Genomic DNA, 18,547 nt, shown 5'->3' with positions numbered 1-18,547 from the left:
CTACTTCAAGTAACTGCGCCACCTGGCGTTGAAATGCCCATCATTACAAGTCCAAAATGAAATTAATGCAATCATTGACATTGAACCTTAACTGTGTACCAACCTTCGGCGGGCCGGATTAAAAAGACCAACGGGCCGGATCCGGGCCGTAGTTTGCCTGCCTCTGGTCTACAACATAGGTGTCAAACTCAGGTCCTGGAGGGCCACTGTCCTGCATGTTTTCCAAGTCTCCCTGTTGCAACACACCTGATTCAAATGAGCAGGTTGAATGTCAGGCTTCCACAGAGCTTGCTGATGATCTGATCATTTGAATCAGGTGTGTTGCAACAGGGTGAATTGGAAAACATGCAGGACAGCGGCCCTCCAGAACCTGAGTTTGACACCTATGGTCTACACCATAGGTGTCAAAGTCATAAACAGAACAAAAGCATGAAAGTATTACCATACTTACCATACACCTATGGTCTACACCATAGGTGTCTATGGTCCTATGGTCTACAACAGAGGTGTCAAACTCAGTTCCTGGAGGGCCGCTGCCCTGCATGTTTTCCAAGTCTCCCTGTTGCAACACACCTGATTCAAATGAACAGGTTCAATGTCAGGCTTCCGCAGAGCTTGCTGATGATCTGATCATTTGAATCAGGTGTGTTGCAACAGGGAGACTTGGAAAATGTGCAGGACAGCGGCCCTCCAGGATCGGAGTTTGACACACCTGGTCTACAACATAGGTGTAAAACTCAGGTCATGGAGGGCCGCTGTCCTGCATGTTTTCCAAGTCTCCCTGTTGCAACACACCTGATTCAAATGATCAAATCATCAGCAAGCTCTGCGGAAGCCTGACATTGAACCTGCTCATTTGAATCAGGTGTGTTGCAACAGGGAAACTTGGAAAATATGCAGGACAGCGGCCCACCAGGACCTGAGCTTGACACCTACGGTCTACACAGTGCAAGTTTGCAGCTTCTGGATTGACCAAAGTCTTTGAAGACAGTCACAAGATGGAGTCATGCCATATCACCAATGACAAAACTCCTTTCAAATCTACATTACTGTGCATCTTATTTCATTCGACTGTGACAATTGGTGCAGGCTTTTCCCAGAGCAGTTTTTCAGGTGTGGCGTCATGAGTTTTCAAACCAAAGATTTGTAGGATGGGCACAGACATCCAATTTCACAGGAGAGCTCAACGAAACAAAACATGGCTCTTATTAGGTTTCTAGCTTCCCCCAAATTAACAAAGGAATCAATTTCTTTTTTGCATCTTCCATGAACACTTCCAATTCGTGCACTGCGAACTTCAATTTGCACTTGCGGGCATCTCCCACAATTTCAACTTATCAAACGCAATTTGGGATCTTAGTAAATCAGGCCCATAAAGTTGGCTGTAGCTTAGCCCATTCGTCTGGAAGAAAAAAAAAAGTCTACAAGATGTTGGAGTGTCTATGTTGTAGTTCCAGCATGTGTCCTTCCACATCAAACTCCAAGCATTGACCTTGTTTCATGCTCAGAGACATGCTGCAATCGTAGTTTTGTCCTCTAAATCAAGACTTTTTAAAACCTTTTTCAATGCCACTTTGATTAAGTTTTGGACTTCTCATTTACAAAGGATTTTATGTGAGAAATATTATACCAGGCAGCACAGGAGGGTCATGGTTAGCATGTCTGTCTTACAGTCGAGAGGTGCTGAGTTTGAGTCGTTTTTCTCCAGGTCCCACAGCCACTTTCAAAAAACATGCATGTTAGGTTTACTGGAAACTCTTAATTGTGCCTAGGTGTGAATAAGAGTCTCAATGGATGTTTGTCTATATCTTGCCTCAAAGTCATCTGGGATAAGTTCCAAGTCAATGATGTGATCATGGATTTTTTTTTTTCCTCGATCCAGATTAACGACAAAGTCATTAAATTCTTTCAAGTGTTTCCCAGAAAATATCGCATTGCTGTTTATAGCATCTAGGGCAATTTTAAGTCCTTTGAATTGTGGTTTTAATGTTTAAGAAGTCTCATTTTTCATCGTAATTAAGGCATTCATTTTTGGAAAATCAAGTTGAACGCTTGGTAAGGTTCCACTGACACCCTGCCAAACTGTTACCACAAAAGCTGGAAGCTTACAATTGCCCACAACGAAGGAATACGATTGAAGGCCAACTAATTTTAGACAGTGTGTTAAAGCCAGGATTCTTGTGCCTTCTTTTTTTCCTGGGTCGCTGCCTTTTTGGATCATCAGTGTCAGCTGCGAGACCAGCTGCCGTTGACAATGTAAGACAATGAGGCAAGCACTAGAAACCTTTTCATCATGTTTATGAACAGTCAATGGCAAGGTAATTTAGGGTGTCAGAAAGGGACTGACTTGCTGTGTTTGGGGTTGTACTGCCAGATATACTCCAAAATATACATATTTTATGAAAACAATTAAAAAATCCAAATTAATTTTCCGGGACCTATGGGTGAGGTGGTCAAATGGAGTGGATATCATCAATAGTTTTAAAGAAAAGTGGAGGCTGTAGCTTCTCAGACTTGGAATCAAACCTCCTTCACCAGGTTTGCATAAGACATTTTCTTAAATGTATGTATGAAATGTCTCGACCAGGAAGAATGTGTGACAGAATGGTGAAATGTCTACATAAAAATGGTTGGGTGCTCGGGACGGGTGTAGAAGGCTCACCTGTTGCTGTGCTCCCCCCAAGGGGCGCAAAGCAGTTTGTATCTTGTCCTCGACTGCTCCCCTCGGTATTTCTCTCCGAAGCCTTCGTAGCAGTCTGAATTGAACAACAAAAGAAATTGAATGAAGCGCCGTGAGCTTCAAATACAGGTATGGAAATGTGAATTCACTTAGAAGTTCCTCATTCTTATTCAAGAAGGTAAAACGGAAATCAACAGTCTGCAGTGAAAGTGCTTCATGTTGCTGCATGATCTCATTTCATTTACATGGCAGGTTTTGTGAAACTTCTGGTTGTGGTGACCCATTACAAAATCAAGGAAAAGAAAATAAAAAGATTAAATTTGTCTTGCTAGCCTTATTTTTTCCTCTTCTTTTGTGTGCTGTTATTTTTGGATGATTATCCGTCGAGTGGGTCACATTGACAGATGAACGCAAGAGGGACCATTAGACTGTGACATTAAACACTGAGAGGTGTACTGAATGTTTTGTTTCTCACTTGTTATCATGCTTCATTTATCTGGACAAATACGCTGTGATCCAGATCCCACAGCAAACTACCTCAAAAAGTAGCCTTCATAGTCAATGTATTGCAGAACACAACAAATTTGGTAATATCTATCGTCGTTCAGATCTAATGGTAGTATGAGTATTTTCTGTCCGTTATAGTCCACAAGAATCATACCAGACCGCTCTAATCCGTCCGCAGCATCAGGCTTTGTTTGTGTGAGGCGTGGTGGCGAGGCCTTCCCACACTCCTATAGCTCCCCACAGGGACGAGGTGAAAATACATCAACAATGGAATGTGTGCGGTGTACATTGCAAGTTGGGTAAAGTATAACTCTTATTGTGAGAAAAGGAATCTAGCCACTGCTATTTTGGAACGTAAAGCCAGTCTCTCACCAGGCTTGTTTTGGGAGCCGCACTGAGGGATGTTGGTGCACAACATGGTGCGTACTCTCGGGTCCATTGTAAAGCACCATGGGAATTCTTGGCCATCTGGATTCCGGCAGTAGTTTTCTTTCAAATCCCTGGAAAACGGCAAGAAATGTACAGTGAATATAAAAAATCGGCACACCCCTGTTCAAGTGACAGGTTTGTGTGATACAAAAACATGTCCCAAGGAAAATCATTTTAGGAATGATTTCCTACATTCGTGTGGCCCATAACCTGTACAACTCAAATGAAAAAAAAAATATATTGTGTTGAGAGGTGACGTGAAAATAAACAACGGAGATGGAGTGGTTGCACAAGTGTGAACACCCTCTTAGGGCTTACGTTTTGCCACGCTAACCAACATAGCCCAGATGAATGAAAAAGATTGAAGATTGTTGTCACATGTGCTAAACAGCCAGTATTTGCCAGAAATTCCTGCAGCAGCTTAGATGTTACTGTCGACATATTGGCAACCTTCCTGAACAGATTTCTTCTCGTCTTATTATCAATTTTGGCGAGATGTCCAGTTCTTGGAAATGTCATTGTGGGGCCAGACTTTGTCCAATCAGAGTTGACTGTCTTTACTGTGTTTCATTGCTCCATTGTGAATCTAATGTTTTGGAAATTCTTTTGTACCCATCTCTTGACTGATTCTTCTGAACAATAAGATCCCTCTGGTGCCGTGGAAGCTCTCTGTGGACTATGGTTTCTGATGAAATATATGACCCAAAAATGTCAGGAAAAGCAGACTAAAACAGTTAAAATGTATTTGCGGTTAATCAGTGGCACTTTCAATGGTGGCAGGTGAGTGTTAACTAATATATAGCTCTTGTTTAAATGTACCGGTAATATATAAATTTTGAACACGGCCAAATCTCCAGGTTGTAACAAAGAATTTAACTATAACTGACAATTACGTAACTGTAACTGCAACTAAGTTACTTGAACTAAGTAATTATAACTGTAACTTAGAGACTAAATATAACTAGGTAACAGTTAGGTTACAGCATATTTAACTACGTAACTGTATAAGTGGGCAAATTTATAAGAGGGTGTGCACACATGTCCAACCATATCTCACTTATTTATTTTGACTTCTTTTCTCATAAAGATTGAGTTGTACAGGTTAGGAGTTACATTAATGGCGGAAAAAAAGATTTGTATGGATTTATCTTGGTCTCCTATTTTATGCATACTGTACAACAAAATGCCAATAAGAGCAGGCGTATTTTGACTTTTTCGATCCACTGTTACCTTCATGCAGACTGAGTGAGTGATGGATGGATGGGTGACTCACTTGCAAGTGTATGCCTGCGGGATGAAGGAGTGGTTGTGGGGGTACTGAGAGTCCCAGCGTTGGCAGGTGAGACCAGTGGGGGTCATGTCCACCGTCCCCCTGTAAGCTTCTCCTTTGTCTTGATAGCACTCGCTGGTTTCCACTGTGGTCCTTTTGGGAGGAGATTCTGTGGAGGCAAAAAACAGCAAGCAAGGAGAAGCTAAATGGAAAATATTCTTTAAAAAAAAAGAGTCCACACCCTATTTCATGAATAATATTGTATGCAGTATTACACACACAAAGGATACACAAATACACCAGCTATGTATTTTCCATTTCAAACTTTATTTTTTTAAATAATTAACTTTGTTTGATGACTTTCATATATGAGATTTGGCAACCATTTTTCTGTAATTTGTATTTGATATCTTAATTACACAGATATTGAGCAGTCAAATCACTTAATTATATTTAAATGCCGTCCAGAATGAATATTTTATGGATAAATCATTTTTTGTCATGTTTTCATTTTATCTTTAATTGTCAGACCAACTATTTATTAAATTACACATACAATAAATAATCCATGTTTTTAAAAAAAAACTTATCCGACTAAAGGCGAGATGAGAGACAAGGGTGAGATGAAAGATAAGATAAGGGAGAGCGTGAGAATTAAAGAGGCGAGAACATTCTCAGGGTGCAGCAAAGTGTGCAGACAAATTATGAAATGACTCCAATAATTCACCCCCCCCTCCAGACACACACACAGACTCCTTCCCAGATAATATGCCTGCCATTTTGCATGCTTATCCGTATGTAATTCTGCACCTGCACCGACATTATAAAGTCCCAGAGACTCAGACTTGTTTAGCAAAGAGCGACTGCAGCTGTTTCTAAATACCCGGTCCCAGAATGTTGCATCATAAGTGCTGAGATAACAATGTAATATAGTTTAAAACATGTGCGTTCTGTATGTACCAGAAAATTGGAACTATAAGGTGTAACATTTTCCCAAGCTTGAACTCCTGCAGCTTACACAAAGCTGTGGTTTAGCTATGGATTTTCCCCATCCCAGGAGATTTACATTCTCATCTATTCAGCTCACCAAAATCGTATTTACTGTCCATGAATTTTTTTTGATCAACTCAAGTATGACAAAAAAAGCAATATATAACCATGTATTCTTCCCCCTTTGAATGCAACGGATATTTGAACACAAACTGCAGAGCAACACATTTAGACCGATAATAGAAGAATTCTCTGAGGCATGTTCTTTATCCTCGGTCAAGAATAACCGCATGGCAATGAGAGAAGTGGCCGACTCTGTATCCGTGCCTGTAATGGCCCCCAGGTGGCCATTGGGCACACACGACAAGACGCAGCACTCTGTCTACTTCTTCTAGACATAATCGACTCTACTTTTGTCACACTACTGCCACCATCAGCCTAAGGCGTGCACATCAGCATATCCATCCATCCATTTTCCAGTCCGCTTTATCCTCACAAGGGTCGCGGAGCCTATCTCAGCTGTCTTTGGGCAGTAGGCGGGGTATACCCTGAAACGGTTGCCAGCTAATCACAGGGCAAAAAGAGACAAACAAACATCTGCGCTCACACTCACACCTCGGAACAATTTAGAGTGTTGAATCAGCCTGCCATGCCATGTTTTTAAAATATGGGAGAAAACCGGAGCACCCGGAGAAAAACCACGCAGTCCCGGGGAGAACATGCAAACTCCACACAGGAAGGCCGGAGCCTGGATCGAACCCACGACCTCTGCACTGAGATCGACGCGCTACCACTGGACCATCGTGCCGCCCTGTGCAATATGTGTGACTTCTAAATGATTGTGTTTTATATTGAGCAAGCATGACTCCAGCTTATGTCGCCGCTCCTCCCTATGCTTTTAAAAGCAGCCATTTAATTAACTCTTGGGCCTTTAAAGAATGAATCCAAAAACAACGTTTAGATGTTCAAAAAAAAAAAAACAGCAACAACAACTAATTTCAAACATTAACAGAGAAAAGAACACTGTGCTCCCTCACTCTCCCTGCCTTGTTTTCATTAAGACTCACTGGGTCGTAAACTCGCTCCGTTTCCAACAAACCTCCATAAGAGGGACAGCGAGGAGGTGGGAGAGGATTTATTTATTTATTTTATTTTTAAAGGGAGAGGAGCGGGGGCATAAGGTGGTGGAAAATGGGGGAGCCTCGGGACACTGAATCACTGGTGGATCCACACGGAAGAGTGCCCTCGTAGTAAACATGGTGCCAAGCAGGCTGATGACTCGACAGCAGCCTCACTTCACAGAGGACTCATTGCCTTTGAAAGGGTCCTTTTCAACCACATTACAGCACGTGGGCCCAATCCAGCCCACCACATCATTTTCTTTTGTCAATCAAGTATGTTTCTTGCTGAATGAAATTGTTGTCATTTTGGAAAATGTTTCTTCACTTTTTCACAGATTATACAAGCATCGTTTTGCCCTCCACCAAAAATACATTTTTCTTCAAACTCAATGTGTTGGTCCAATGATTATGAATCGCTGGATTAAATATTGATTAGGCCTAGTGTTACAGTGGCTTGAACTTGTTTCAAATACATTTGCTAAGTGCAGTTCAGTTGTAGATCCCTTTTAAGTAAAATACATTTGAATTTCCTCTTTTAGAGCAGGTTGTTCTCAAACATTTATTTTGGTTTTTACATTTAGCTTGTATGTGGTATTACATTTTAATGGAATAATTTGTTTTAATATTTATATCTCAGCACGGCGTACCACCATAAAGACCAACATTTAAATAAGTGTGCATTAAAAATGAGGCAGAGGTTTTTTTAGAAACATCATACAGTCGTACTATTGTAAATCACTGTACTAGTATGCCCAGTTTGAACATTAAGAACTGTACTTAAATAATAATAATGTATTTAAAATGAATTGCAAATCAAAGCTAAATAAAAAAATGAATGTTTAAAAATACAGTTCTTCAAAATTAAAAGCAAATGTACTGTGCTTAAAATTTAGACACAACTGAACTGTACTTAACAACTCTCCTGGACTGTAATAAAAAAAAAGCCACTGTAACATGATGCAACATTTAAACATTTAATTTTGTGATTCTTTAAAGTACCACTAGAAGTAGCTCACGCATCAATAGTGGCGCACATATCACACTTTAAATGCCACTCTAATGGATTCAATAAAATCACCAAGTGTTGCATTACCACAAACTTTAATGGCACAGTATTCCCAGCTTGTGTTTGGGTCCGTGGTAAAGCACCAGGGCCTGTGGCGTCCGTCTGGATTCCTGCAGTAGTTATCATCAAGGCCCTTGTTGGGATACCTAATGTGAAACATGCATCAAAAAGTAAGAGTGAGCAGAATCACTCATATCAAATAACTTGCTTTCAATGAAACATACTGCGGCATGATTTCCAGGACGGCTTCTTAATCAGTCAATTAATCAAATAAGAGACTGCAGGACTCGCTGCTAACTTCATCAGTGTACTCACTGTATGGCCTGGTTTCCAGAAACACGATAATTTCACTTGTTTTACTCTCTTGTCTGCACTTTCACGGTTTGTTTGTCTTGAAAAAGAAACATGATAAAAGGTCCTGCCTATTTGGTTACTCATTTGTCTGGATTTTGTTCTTCCCGTCTCCTGCACACCACACACAGCATGACAAAATCAGGGAGTAAAATGAAGTACTCGCTTCAGGACAAATATTTAAGCAGGAATTTAGAGCAATTAGTCAGATTGAAACGTTTTGCTAGCGAATCACTGCTAAAATAATAATAATATCAAGTGTGTCTCTACAGGGAGACGTAAGTACACCGGCTGACTTCTAAATCACTTTTGACATCACAAGCACATGACCTTAGAGGAGACTTATTAAGCAATTTTATTTGCAAATTCCCAGGTGTCTTCATAAAAGGTATTTTATCACAAGACTTACACCAAGTTTTTCCACAAGCTTTTTTTGAGATTAGCCGCTTTTGCTCATTTTAGCAATCGTAAGCGTATTCAGTGATCACTCAGAGCAAAGTTGTTCTTTGGCATTTGACACAGAGAGACTTCCAGCTGTAATCAGAACAGAAGACTGACCTCTCTGCATTCAGTCTGCAAAATAATCACGCAGGGTAATTTAAACCTCTATTTAGTGACTATTCAGACTATTCTTGGGGGGGGGGGGGGGGGGTTCTGGTGTTATTGGAGTCTTTTGGTGGATACTCTGAAACAATCTCCCAGTAGCAGTCAGAGCAGGAGAAGTTGACCCATATGTCCAGACTGCAAGAAAATCATGCGAGTTTATTTAACGATGTACAGTGAACCCTCATTTATCACGGGGATTAGATACGTTCCAAAAAGAACCCGTGATAGGCGAAATCCGTGAAGTAGTCAGCTTTATTTTTTTACAGTTATTATACAATACTGAACTATGTATACAATGCAGAGCCGATTATTGTAAGACTGCAAGGGAAGCTCAGCTTCCCCTAAAATGTCAAAAAATAAGTGATCAAATCTCATCAAAAATCCATGAAACAGCGAAGTCGCGGAAGGTGAACCACGTTATAGCGAGGATTCACTGTATCTAGTATCATTTTTTCTCCCTACTGGACACTTTCAAAGATTAATTATTCTAACGACGTATTTAGTGACTATACAGAGCATTTCAGCAAAAATCTGTCTCTGACACCACCGGAGGGTTTCAGAGACTCGGAAACTCCCTCCCAGCTTAGTCAGAAGCAAAGATGATTGTACGATCTGGAATGCATCAACAACATCACCTGATGCCGAATTTCATGTCTGATGACGCTCAGTCTAATTCAGGTCAGGTGACTGACTTAATTGCATAACTTCCTTGACTTCAAAAACTCTTTGGTTGCTTTTGAAGTATGCTTCAGGTCATTGTCCATCTGCACTGTGAAGCGCCATCCAGTGAGTTCTTCAGCGCGAATGCTCAAAACACTTGATCTGCTTTTGTCAGTTACATCCTCAATAAATCCATTGGTGGTTCAGTTTTGAGGGACTATTCAGACCCCTCTTGTGAAAAGCTTTCTCTCGCGTTATCGGAGAAGCTTAGACTCCGACCCGGGGGAGGTGGGACGGGCTAATTTAACTGAAATTGTGTGATCATGTTTGTGCATGTTACCTGTCGGGATGGTACAGGTGCTTGTGCGGCTCCTCCAGGTCCCAGCGTTGACATTCTTTTCCACTCTCTGTGTGGTCCATGGGTCCTCTGTATTCCTCCCCGTTGCAATGTATGCACTCCACTATACAATCATGACACATGCATGCATACAATCAATGCTTCAAAAGAACTTATAGAAACAAATAAAAACCATTTTCACACCCCATTTAGCTCCTCTGCCCCATCCGTCTGGCTTTAAATTCAAACGTGGCCCTTGAGCACAAAAGTTTCTCTTTCTGAAAACTAAACATTTAATTGCATACATATTTTATCACTACAATAATGTATTTTCTAGGTTACACACCATTTGGTAATGAAACACCTAGATGTGACTGTCTTTACACATACTTCAAAGCATTTATTGAGTGAATGAGCCAAGAAAGTGTCGGTTTCTTTCATGTAGGCAAATCTTCCATTTGTCCATGCAGAATGCTGCTACTGTCAACAACACGGCACACGTAGATTAGAGGCAGATGTCCACGGCGGAGTGTGTTTTTACACAGAGCTGTGTGCGTGCATTACTTTCACAAAGCAAATTTTGTGCACTTTGAAGCGAGCATGTTTCCCATTAAACGGGTGCCAAACTTGTTTTCATCACCAGTCACATGGTGGATCTGGTTATCCTCAAAGTAGGGTTTCAAGCCAGGGTTGGAGTTTCAAATGAGGGCTTCAGTTCAGGGTATTGGTTCCAAACATGGACCAGGGTTTCAAATTCGGGATTCAAGCCAGTATTGGGTTTTAAGTTTGAGGTCATGGCTATCTTTTTAATTAGAGCTGTGTGGCTAGGTTTCAAACCAAGTTAGGGTTTTAAATTAGGGTTTCAAATTTTGGATGAGGGTTTCAGATATGGCAAAACAACTGAACAGAGGGGTTCAAGACACGGTTTAGGTTTCAAATGTTTTAATTAAGGCTGAGGGTTTCAAATTAGAGATTTAAGACGAGGTTATGGTTTCAAATTTAGATTAGAGTTTCAAACAAGGGTTAGCATTTCAAAATATTATTTAAAGCTGCGGTTACAGCAAAGTAAGGTTTCAAGAGGGGGTCATACATTCAAATGAGGGTTTCAATCCTTCCTTGGGGTGTTTCAAATGATGGTTTCTTGCATTCAGATTTTAAGGCAAGTTTACAGGTTCAAATGAGCGTTATAAGACTTGCTTTCCAAATTAAACGAGGGTTAATGATTGAAAATTAGAGATTTCACACCCAAACCGTGGCTTGAAATTTGCTGGACCTCACAGGTACCACTGAATAAACTCCCAAACGTGTTTGTTTATGCATTTGGCCAACCTTGAGAGCACTGCGGTATTCCACACTCCTGGTGTCTGTGGCGTGGGTCGGTGGTGAAGCACCACGGTCCAACGGTGGAGTTATCCGGGTTTCGACAGTAGTTCTCCCTGAGGTCCTTCTTGCTGAAGCCCTTGGACATGAATCTGTCGGGAGCAAAGCAGCCATTACGCAAACATGCAGCACATGTGCAGGGACCATCTGTAAGCTGTTGGCAGGTAGCGTGTGCAGCGATGTCTTGGGGAAAAGAAGAACTAACAAAACCAACAATGCACTCAAGGCCACGGCGGCCGTTGTCCCGGGCAGTCGGCGTCCTCTCAGTATGAGCGGAATTGATGCACTGTCACCTTGATGACTGAGATTGAATCACTTTGCAGAAAATCAGAAGTGGCAAATGTATTCACATTTTGTTCAAAGCACTGAAAACAAAGAGGACCATAAAGCGCCAGCACTATCCATCTAGCATGTACACAATCATGAAACTATGTTTCATGAACAACTGTAGTCAGTTAAAATTATTTGACACAAACCAATCACCCACTGTCGCATCAAGCTCATCAATTCTATAGACAAGGAATCATGTGTTAATAACGTGTCAGCCCAAACTCACGTGTTTTTTCCATGCATGGCACCCCAGGACTTTACCCATTTTTTTGAGCTTTTACACACAACAATAAATGTTAAGGAATACACTGACGCAAATTGCAATGGCAGGAACATATCACACAACAAAACAGATCTTAAGCACAGGCGAAAAAAGACTGAATCAAACTACCCTGCGGGCACCCCGATTTCTTACAACATTCCAAAAACATGCATGGTAGGTTATTTGAGCACTTTAAATTCTCCCGGGTAGTGATTGTGAGTGTGAATGGTTGTTGGTGCTCTGCAATTGTCTGGCAACCAGTTCAGGGTATACCCCGCCTACTGCCCAAAGACAGCTGGAATAGGCTCCAGCATGCCCGCAACCCTCGTGAGGAATCGCGGTTCAGATCATGGATGGATGAACACCAAGATTCCAGTAGATGGCGACAAAATATTGATTTAGCCTCGGTACAAAAAAACAGCAAATAGACAAGATTTTCAGCTCATAACAATGGATAGGACCCCAAATAAATCTAACAGGCACATATCAAAATGCCAACTCACATGTACCTGTTTAAATAACTTGGCGTGCCGCTTTTATGTCATCAAAAGGTTTTTCAATAGCTTTGTGAATGTTGTGAACTGACTAAATTAGCCAATAACAGCCGAAAAATAATCCTGACGTTTGTCAGATAAGAGGACTTTTCAAACGCAATGAACTGGTGGTTTTTAAGATGGCACAAAACACAAGGCATTCATGGCAAATCATTCTTGAAGACGCCAAGATCACCTGAGGAAAAAAAAAATTAAGAACAGTACCAATATTTGTACTTGGTTACTTCCCACCACTGAAAAGAATGCAAGCGAAACAATATAGCGTTCCATGAGGCCATAGTGGAAGAAATGTAAACAATCGACAATGATGATGGTGACTCATATATTCTCCATGAGGACCGCACATGGCCTGGGCCTCCAGAGAGCCACACGGTGAGCCAAACAGTGTTTTTCCAAGTGATGATGGAAAGACCATCTCTGAACCGGTTGCTTAGTTAACCCTTCGGAGAAGCGTATCCACATGCCATCTGGATAGGTCAGTAAAATGTCTTTGCTGATTGCCGAGGAGAAATACAGGAGCATGTTTTGAAAAATTTTGAGGCATATATTTTACCACCAAAAAATTGGGAAAAAAACATTTCAGAATTATTTGGCTACATCGTTTCAATGCTCTTGGTTAATTTGTCGACATAAAGTGAACTAGCTCGCACAGCGGCATAAACATACTTTACATGGTCCCATGGCAGATCAAGGCACACTAGGTAATCACTGTCTTTAATGTGTTTTGTCGAGCGCCCTCTAATTTTTCATCCATCCATCCATTTTCTGAACCGCTTTATCTACACAAGGGTCACGGGGCATGCTGGAGCATATCCCAGCTCTCTTCGGGCAGTAGCGAGGGACACCCTGAACCGGTTGCCAGCAAAACGCAGGGCACACGGACAGAAACAACCATCCGCACGCACGCTCGCACCGAGGCACAATTTTGAGTTTTCCATTAACCTGCCATGCATGTTTTTGGAATGTACCCAGAGTACCCAGAGAAAACCCACGCAGGCCCGGGGAGAACATGCAGACTCCACACAGGGAGGCCGAAACTGGAATTGAACCCGGTACCTCTGCACTGTGAGGTCGACGCGCTAACCACTGGGCCACCTCTCATTATTTGAAAGTCAAAATATTTACATAAGCTTTGTCCTGTTCTCCACAGTGACAATTTTCCATCTTCATAATTACTTCCTGTTTAATCCTATTGAGGTGGAAAGGTCAACGCGACAGTCTCCTGTGGACCTGAAGCAGTTTTCAGTTTTTCGCATCAAAGCTTAAGGGATCATTTCACTTAGCCAGAGTAAGAACTCTAATGATATCCACCAGCTACCTGTGGTCAAATTTGGTATTATTTTATGTATTCTAGCAGTGACTGTTGCAAAATGTTCTTTTTTTTTCCAGTGGTTGCTTGCTGGACGAAATGGTGCAACAGGCTCATCGATGATTCGTTTGAGCTTGGTTTTTGTCCTTTTAGGTATTTTCCCTCCGGCCAAACCACCGTCGCTGCAACTAGGCTTTCACGCTGAATGCAAGCGTAAAATCCCTCCTTGTGACTCACCAGACTTTCACCATAACACAGTGGAGAAACAATGTTTCACTCCTTGCACGAGTACATTTTTAATTGCCTTTTTTTTTTTTTTTTTTTTACGGGGTACCCGATTAGAAAAATGTGGTTTATCTGGGAATGTAACTCAGCGGGGAAGTACCTCCAGCTTCACCCTAGGCTGGTCGATATAATCGAAGTGTGTGTGTGTGCGTGCACACTCGCGCACACACACATACACTGACACACACACACACACACACACACACACACACACACACACACACACATTTTTGGGTAAACACTAAGCCTGCAGCAAGAACTGATGTGTGCATTTTTGATGATGGATTGCACTCTGGGAGTTCTTACTGTCTTATATCGTGTGCACAAGCATGCACCGTAGCCTATAGCTACTGACTAATTGCATCACTAACAGGCCAAAACAAACACAGTTATATAAACATACAGTAGATGGTTCTTACTTGTGTTCATGAGGAATAGGGGAGGCCCAGGACTGGCACAGGATTCCAGTGACTGTCATCGACCGTCGACCTCTATAGCTCTCACCGGTACCAATGATGCACTCGCGAATGTAGTCTGAAAACAAAATCTGAATGTTAATGGTCTTGCTGTAATGAACAAATGTGCTTGCATGAAGACTTTGCAGATGTGTTGGTCATTCAGAGCGGAGCAGAGAGGAATTTCCACAGTTTATACAAAAGGTCGCATAATGACACAAAATGATTCATAATGTGCTGCGACACAATAAACAACGACATCGGTTCTTGCCCTTCCCTTGTTTACCTCTCAAAGGACGACATCCTAACATAGCTAAAAATACGTCTGGGTTGTTGTTGTTTTTTTTTTGTTTGTTTTTTTTTACCGATTTCAACAACAATAGCAATTGATGTGGACACATCGCGCGAGATAATCACCTTTCTTTTGATACAGTTGGACGTTCAAGTCGTGTTGCATCTGGGCGACAGGCGAGTTACGGTCAAAAGACAGCCACTGGCATTTCCTGTTTTGGTGATCATAGAGGAACGCTCTGGGCACAAGAAAATAAAAATTAAACAGTTAGAGCAGGGAAAAAATCGGAAAAGTGAAGCATACAGGCAACATTCCACTCAATTACCACCATTATTACGTCATGCAACGCAATTAAGAGTGGCCTGCTTAACACCAAATACACCCGAATGAACATCGGAAAACAACTGAAGCAGAAACAAAGCCCTTTTGAAATGTTGTTCCACTATCATTATTAAGCGTAGCCCAAATTACTTTTGAATTGTCTTGTAGGCGTGTGAAAATTAATTTTTGTTGGAGTTGCAAATCGATGAAACCATCAAACTTTTTTCTAAATTCGGCCCCCAAAGCTAGTTTCACTGAGCAACATGAAATTTGGTTGGGATGTTGGTCACGAGTAAATTCATCAAGAAGGCTCAAGATGCCACATCTGAAAAGACACGAGAATACAACCATTTCGGTATGAAGTCACCATTTTAGGATCATTTTAGCCATTTCTGGAGGTCCGTTAAAGTTTGCTACCAAATTCAAACTATGTATTCTTGACACAGAGTCGACGCTAAACTGGGACGAATTTCAGTTTTTGTCATTGCGCGTGGACGGCGCATTGCAACAAAGTTTGGTGACTCTCCTTAAAACACAAAACACAGTTTTAAATATTTGAAAATTCAGCACCAATACCCAGTTTCACTTTTTAATATGAAATTCGGTCGACATGCATATCAAGAGAAGACCCACAAAGAAATTTCAAGAACCAGGGTACAAAAAGACACAGGCAGTCTGTCATTTTGGCCATTTTAAGTGGTGTTTTTTTTCAGGATTTTTTTTTTGTACAATCACAACTAAAGAATTTCAGGTTTTTTTTCATTATATGTATAATAGTATTGTGAAAAAATTTTATGGCTTGCCAGGAAATATGACCCTCTCATTTAATTAATAATAATAATAATAATACATTTTATTTATCAGCGCCTTTCAAAACACTCAAGGACACTCACCGGAAGTCCTTGAAAATTCAGTCTCAAAAGACAGATTCACTTACCACCAAACAAATTTCATTGGCATTTTTATCATGAGTAGATGCAAAAAAAAAGACTTTCAAACCCATGCACAAAAATACACAAGTCTGAGATTTGGGTATGAAGTGCGCATTTTAGGGTTGACTCCAACGTCAGTGCTTTCGGTGCAGTGACATTTCAGTGGAGGCATTACCTGCAGGTGAAAGGGAGTTTTTTGTTGCGGCTGCAGATCCGAGCGCACTTGGCCATGCTGACCCTCCTACTTTTTGTCAGGTGGGAGGAGCTTGGAGATGTGCCAAACAGATGCACGCCATCGGTCCTCTGGTAGTCTTGCAGTGCATTTCTTCTACCCTCTGATACAAAGACATCACATACAGAATACATTGGACATAGCATTAAGTACAAGCCAATGAGATACAAAGTCAATATAATGCTCAGTTTTGGTTGTATTCATTTGGCTTAAGTTTAATATTGCCGTTGTAGTTTGCAGTGGAGTGCATTATTATGTGAGATGCTCCTAATATGAGGCAACTCTTTTTTAAAAACCTTATTTGGCCAGCTAGTGTTCATAATGGACTATGAACAGATCATGACGGAGCAAAAGAACCACAAGCAGATCAGGATGAACCATGCAACTGCTACATAGCAAGTTACAGTTGAACATAATACAGTATAGTACAAGTACCAGATGTATACTTTGATATACCCCGGCTGGCCACAACTTTAATGAAATACAAAATGATGAATCATAAATAGCCGCGTATGTATACAGTAACTATGCCTCGGAGGCAGGGGGGTGCTTGACCATATTATGTTAGGGTCACAGACGAGCTTGAAACTATGCCAACTGACTTTGGCTGAGAAGCGGGATAGCAGGATACACTGGTCAACTGGAGGACACATATTGAAAACAAGCTTTCACACATATTGATGTAGAAGTCTTTAATTATGAAAATAAAATTAATTGTGTGTCACAACTTACTTTGTTTTATTGATGCACACAATCTGAGGGCTTCTTAACAACCATTCACACTCACATTCACAATTTCGTCTTCAGTAGAGGGAAGCTGCAGTTCCCAGAGAAAAGCCACACAAGAATGGGGAGAACGTGCAAACCCGCTTCATCGTTATGCTTCGAAGTGGGATCCCTCAGAATTGTAAACCGGACTAGCTAACCAATAGGACAATGACTTCCAAACACTGTGCTGCGACACATTATATATGAATGTTTTGAGATACGAGCATGGTCACGGAATTAATTAAACTGATATCTCAATTTGGCAATATACAGCATACACACAATACAACAAGCATGCAATAAGCAATTAACAGTATGTTAAAAATGACTCGGGCAATATACGATTACGACAACAACAAAAAGCTGTTTAAAAGTCATCAAAGAATTGTTGTTGACTTATGAAAGTGTTTACTGTGGGCATACTGTACCACAATGACTAACATATAGGGGCTCATGTCATTCACGGTTGTACGTCGCTGCTGACTGAGGCTGACGCGCACCCACACCAACCCGCGCACACGCGCAGATAGCGATGACGCACGCAAATCGATGATCCATAGCGGTCATGACGGATTACATTTTGAGTTCCTCCGCTCATACACGCACAAACGCACGCGCAAGTGCCTTCGCGTGTGTCCGCGGAGACGCGTTTAAGGTGCGCAAGATACGAATTGACACTCACTGGTCGATTACAGCAACGATTCGAGGGTAAAAATGAATAGTCTATGTGGAAAAAATGCATCCAAATTGATCCCGTCATGCTGGAGGATGATTGAATTATTTTACCTGGTCGTGCGTCACGGCACACATAGACACAAACAAAAGTGAAGTCACGGTCAAACTTACCTGAGTAAGAGAGCACGGAGAGAGTCAGCAGTAACTTGTAAATCCACATTACGATCCAAGTATCGGATACCACAAATACAAAAAAGTAATGGTAATCAGAGAAATGAGCCCAAAGTCCAGGAGGAATCCGACGCTCACTGGGAGATTTTGCTACCACCACTGCACAGAGGATGCGTCTGCTCTCCTCCAAGTACTTCGTCCTCGGCTCCTTCACCCCTCCTCCTCCGCCTCAGCCCTCCCTATACTTCTCGTGCCCACCCCATTAACTTCTTCTTTCAGCCTTCTTGATTTTTTGCCAAAAAGTCACATTGCAGTGACAAAACCCAGTCCGGCAGTCCCCATCATCAAATGCTGTAACAATCTTTTTTTTTTTTTAAACAACAACAGCAATTTCTCAACTCATATGATGATTACATGTACATTCACGATGAAATTACTGGAACACAATAATTTTTGTTTCAAATTAAGAAAATTCCGAAGCACTATAAGGACTCCCATTTTCATATTTTATATGAGTACATGCAGGGCATTATGTGTGGAGAACAATAATTTTTGCCCTGAATT

General features: G+C 41.3%; 1 protein-coding gene across 1 annotated transcript in view; it reads right to left on the bottom strand.

The window, feature by feature from the left end:
* Window positions 1-18,167, bottom strand: part of hgfb (hepatocyte growth factor b) — a 28,934-nt gene extending 10,767 nt beyond the window's left edge. The window contains exons 1-10 of the mRNA XM_086109583.1: window positions 17,984-18,167; window positions 16,313-16,472; window positions 15,010-15,122; window positions 14,557-14,671; window positions 11,347-11,489; window positions 10,021-10,141; window positions 8,091-8,209; window positions 4,890-5,055; window positions 3,560-3,687; window positions 2,663-2,756 (exon numbers count right to left, since the gene is read on the bottom strand). Of these exons, the coding sequence (XP_085965709.1) occupies window positions 2,663-2,756; window positions 3,560-3,687; window positions 4,890-5,055; window positions 8,091-8,209; window positions 10,021-10,141; window positions 11,347-11,489; window positions 14,557-14,671; window positions 15,010-15,122; window positions 16,313-16,472; window positions 17,984-18,032 (1,208 nt within the window). The 5' untranslated portion in view covers window positions 18,033-18,167. The remainder of the gene's footprint in view (window positions 1-2,662; window positions 2,757-3,559; window positions 3,688-4,889; window positions 5,056-8,090; window positions 8,210-10,020; window positions 10,142-11,346; window positions 11,490-14,556; window positions 14,672-15,009; window positions 15,123-16,312; window positions 16,473-17,983) is intronic.
* Between the last annotated feature and the right edge of the window lie 380 nt (window positions 18,168-18,547).

Source organism: Hippocampus guttulatus, chromosome 4 (assembly GCF_054856545.1).
Source record: "Hippocampus guttulatus isolate MCC_2025c chromosome 4, RoL_Hgut_1.0, whole genome shotgun sequence".
Classification (NCBI taxonomy): domain Eukaryota; kingdom Metazoa; phylum Chordata; class Actinopteri; order Syngnathiformes; family Syngnathidae; genus Hippocampus; species Hippocampus guttulatus.
Note: the sequence above shows the minus strand (reverse complement) of the source record. Positions and strands in the feature narration are given on the sequence as shown.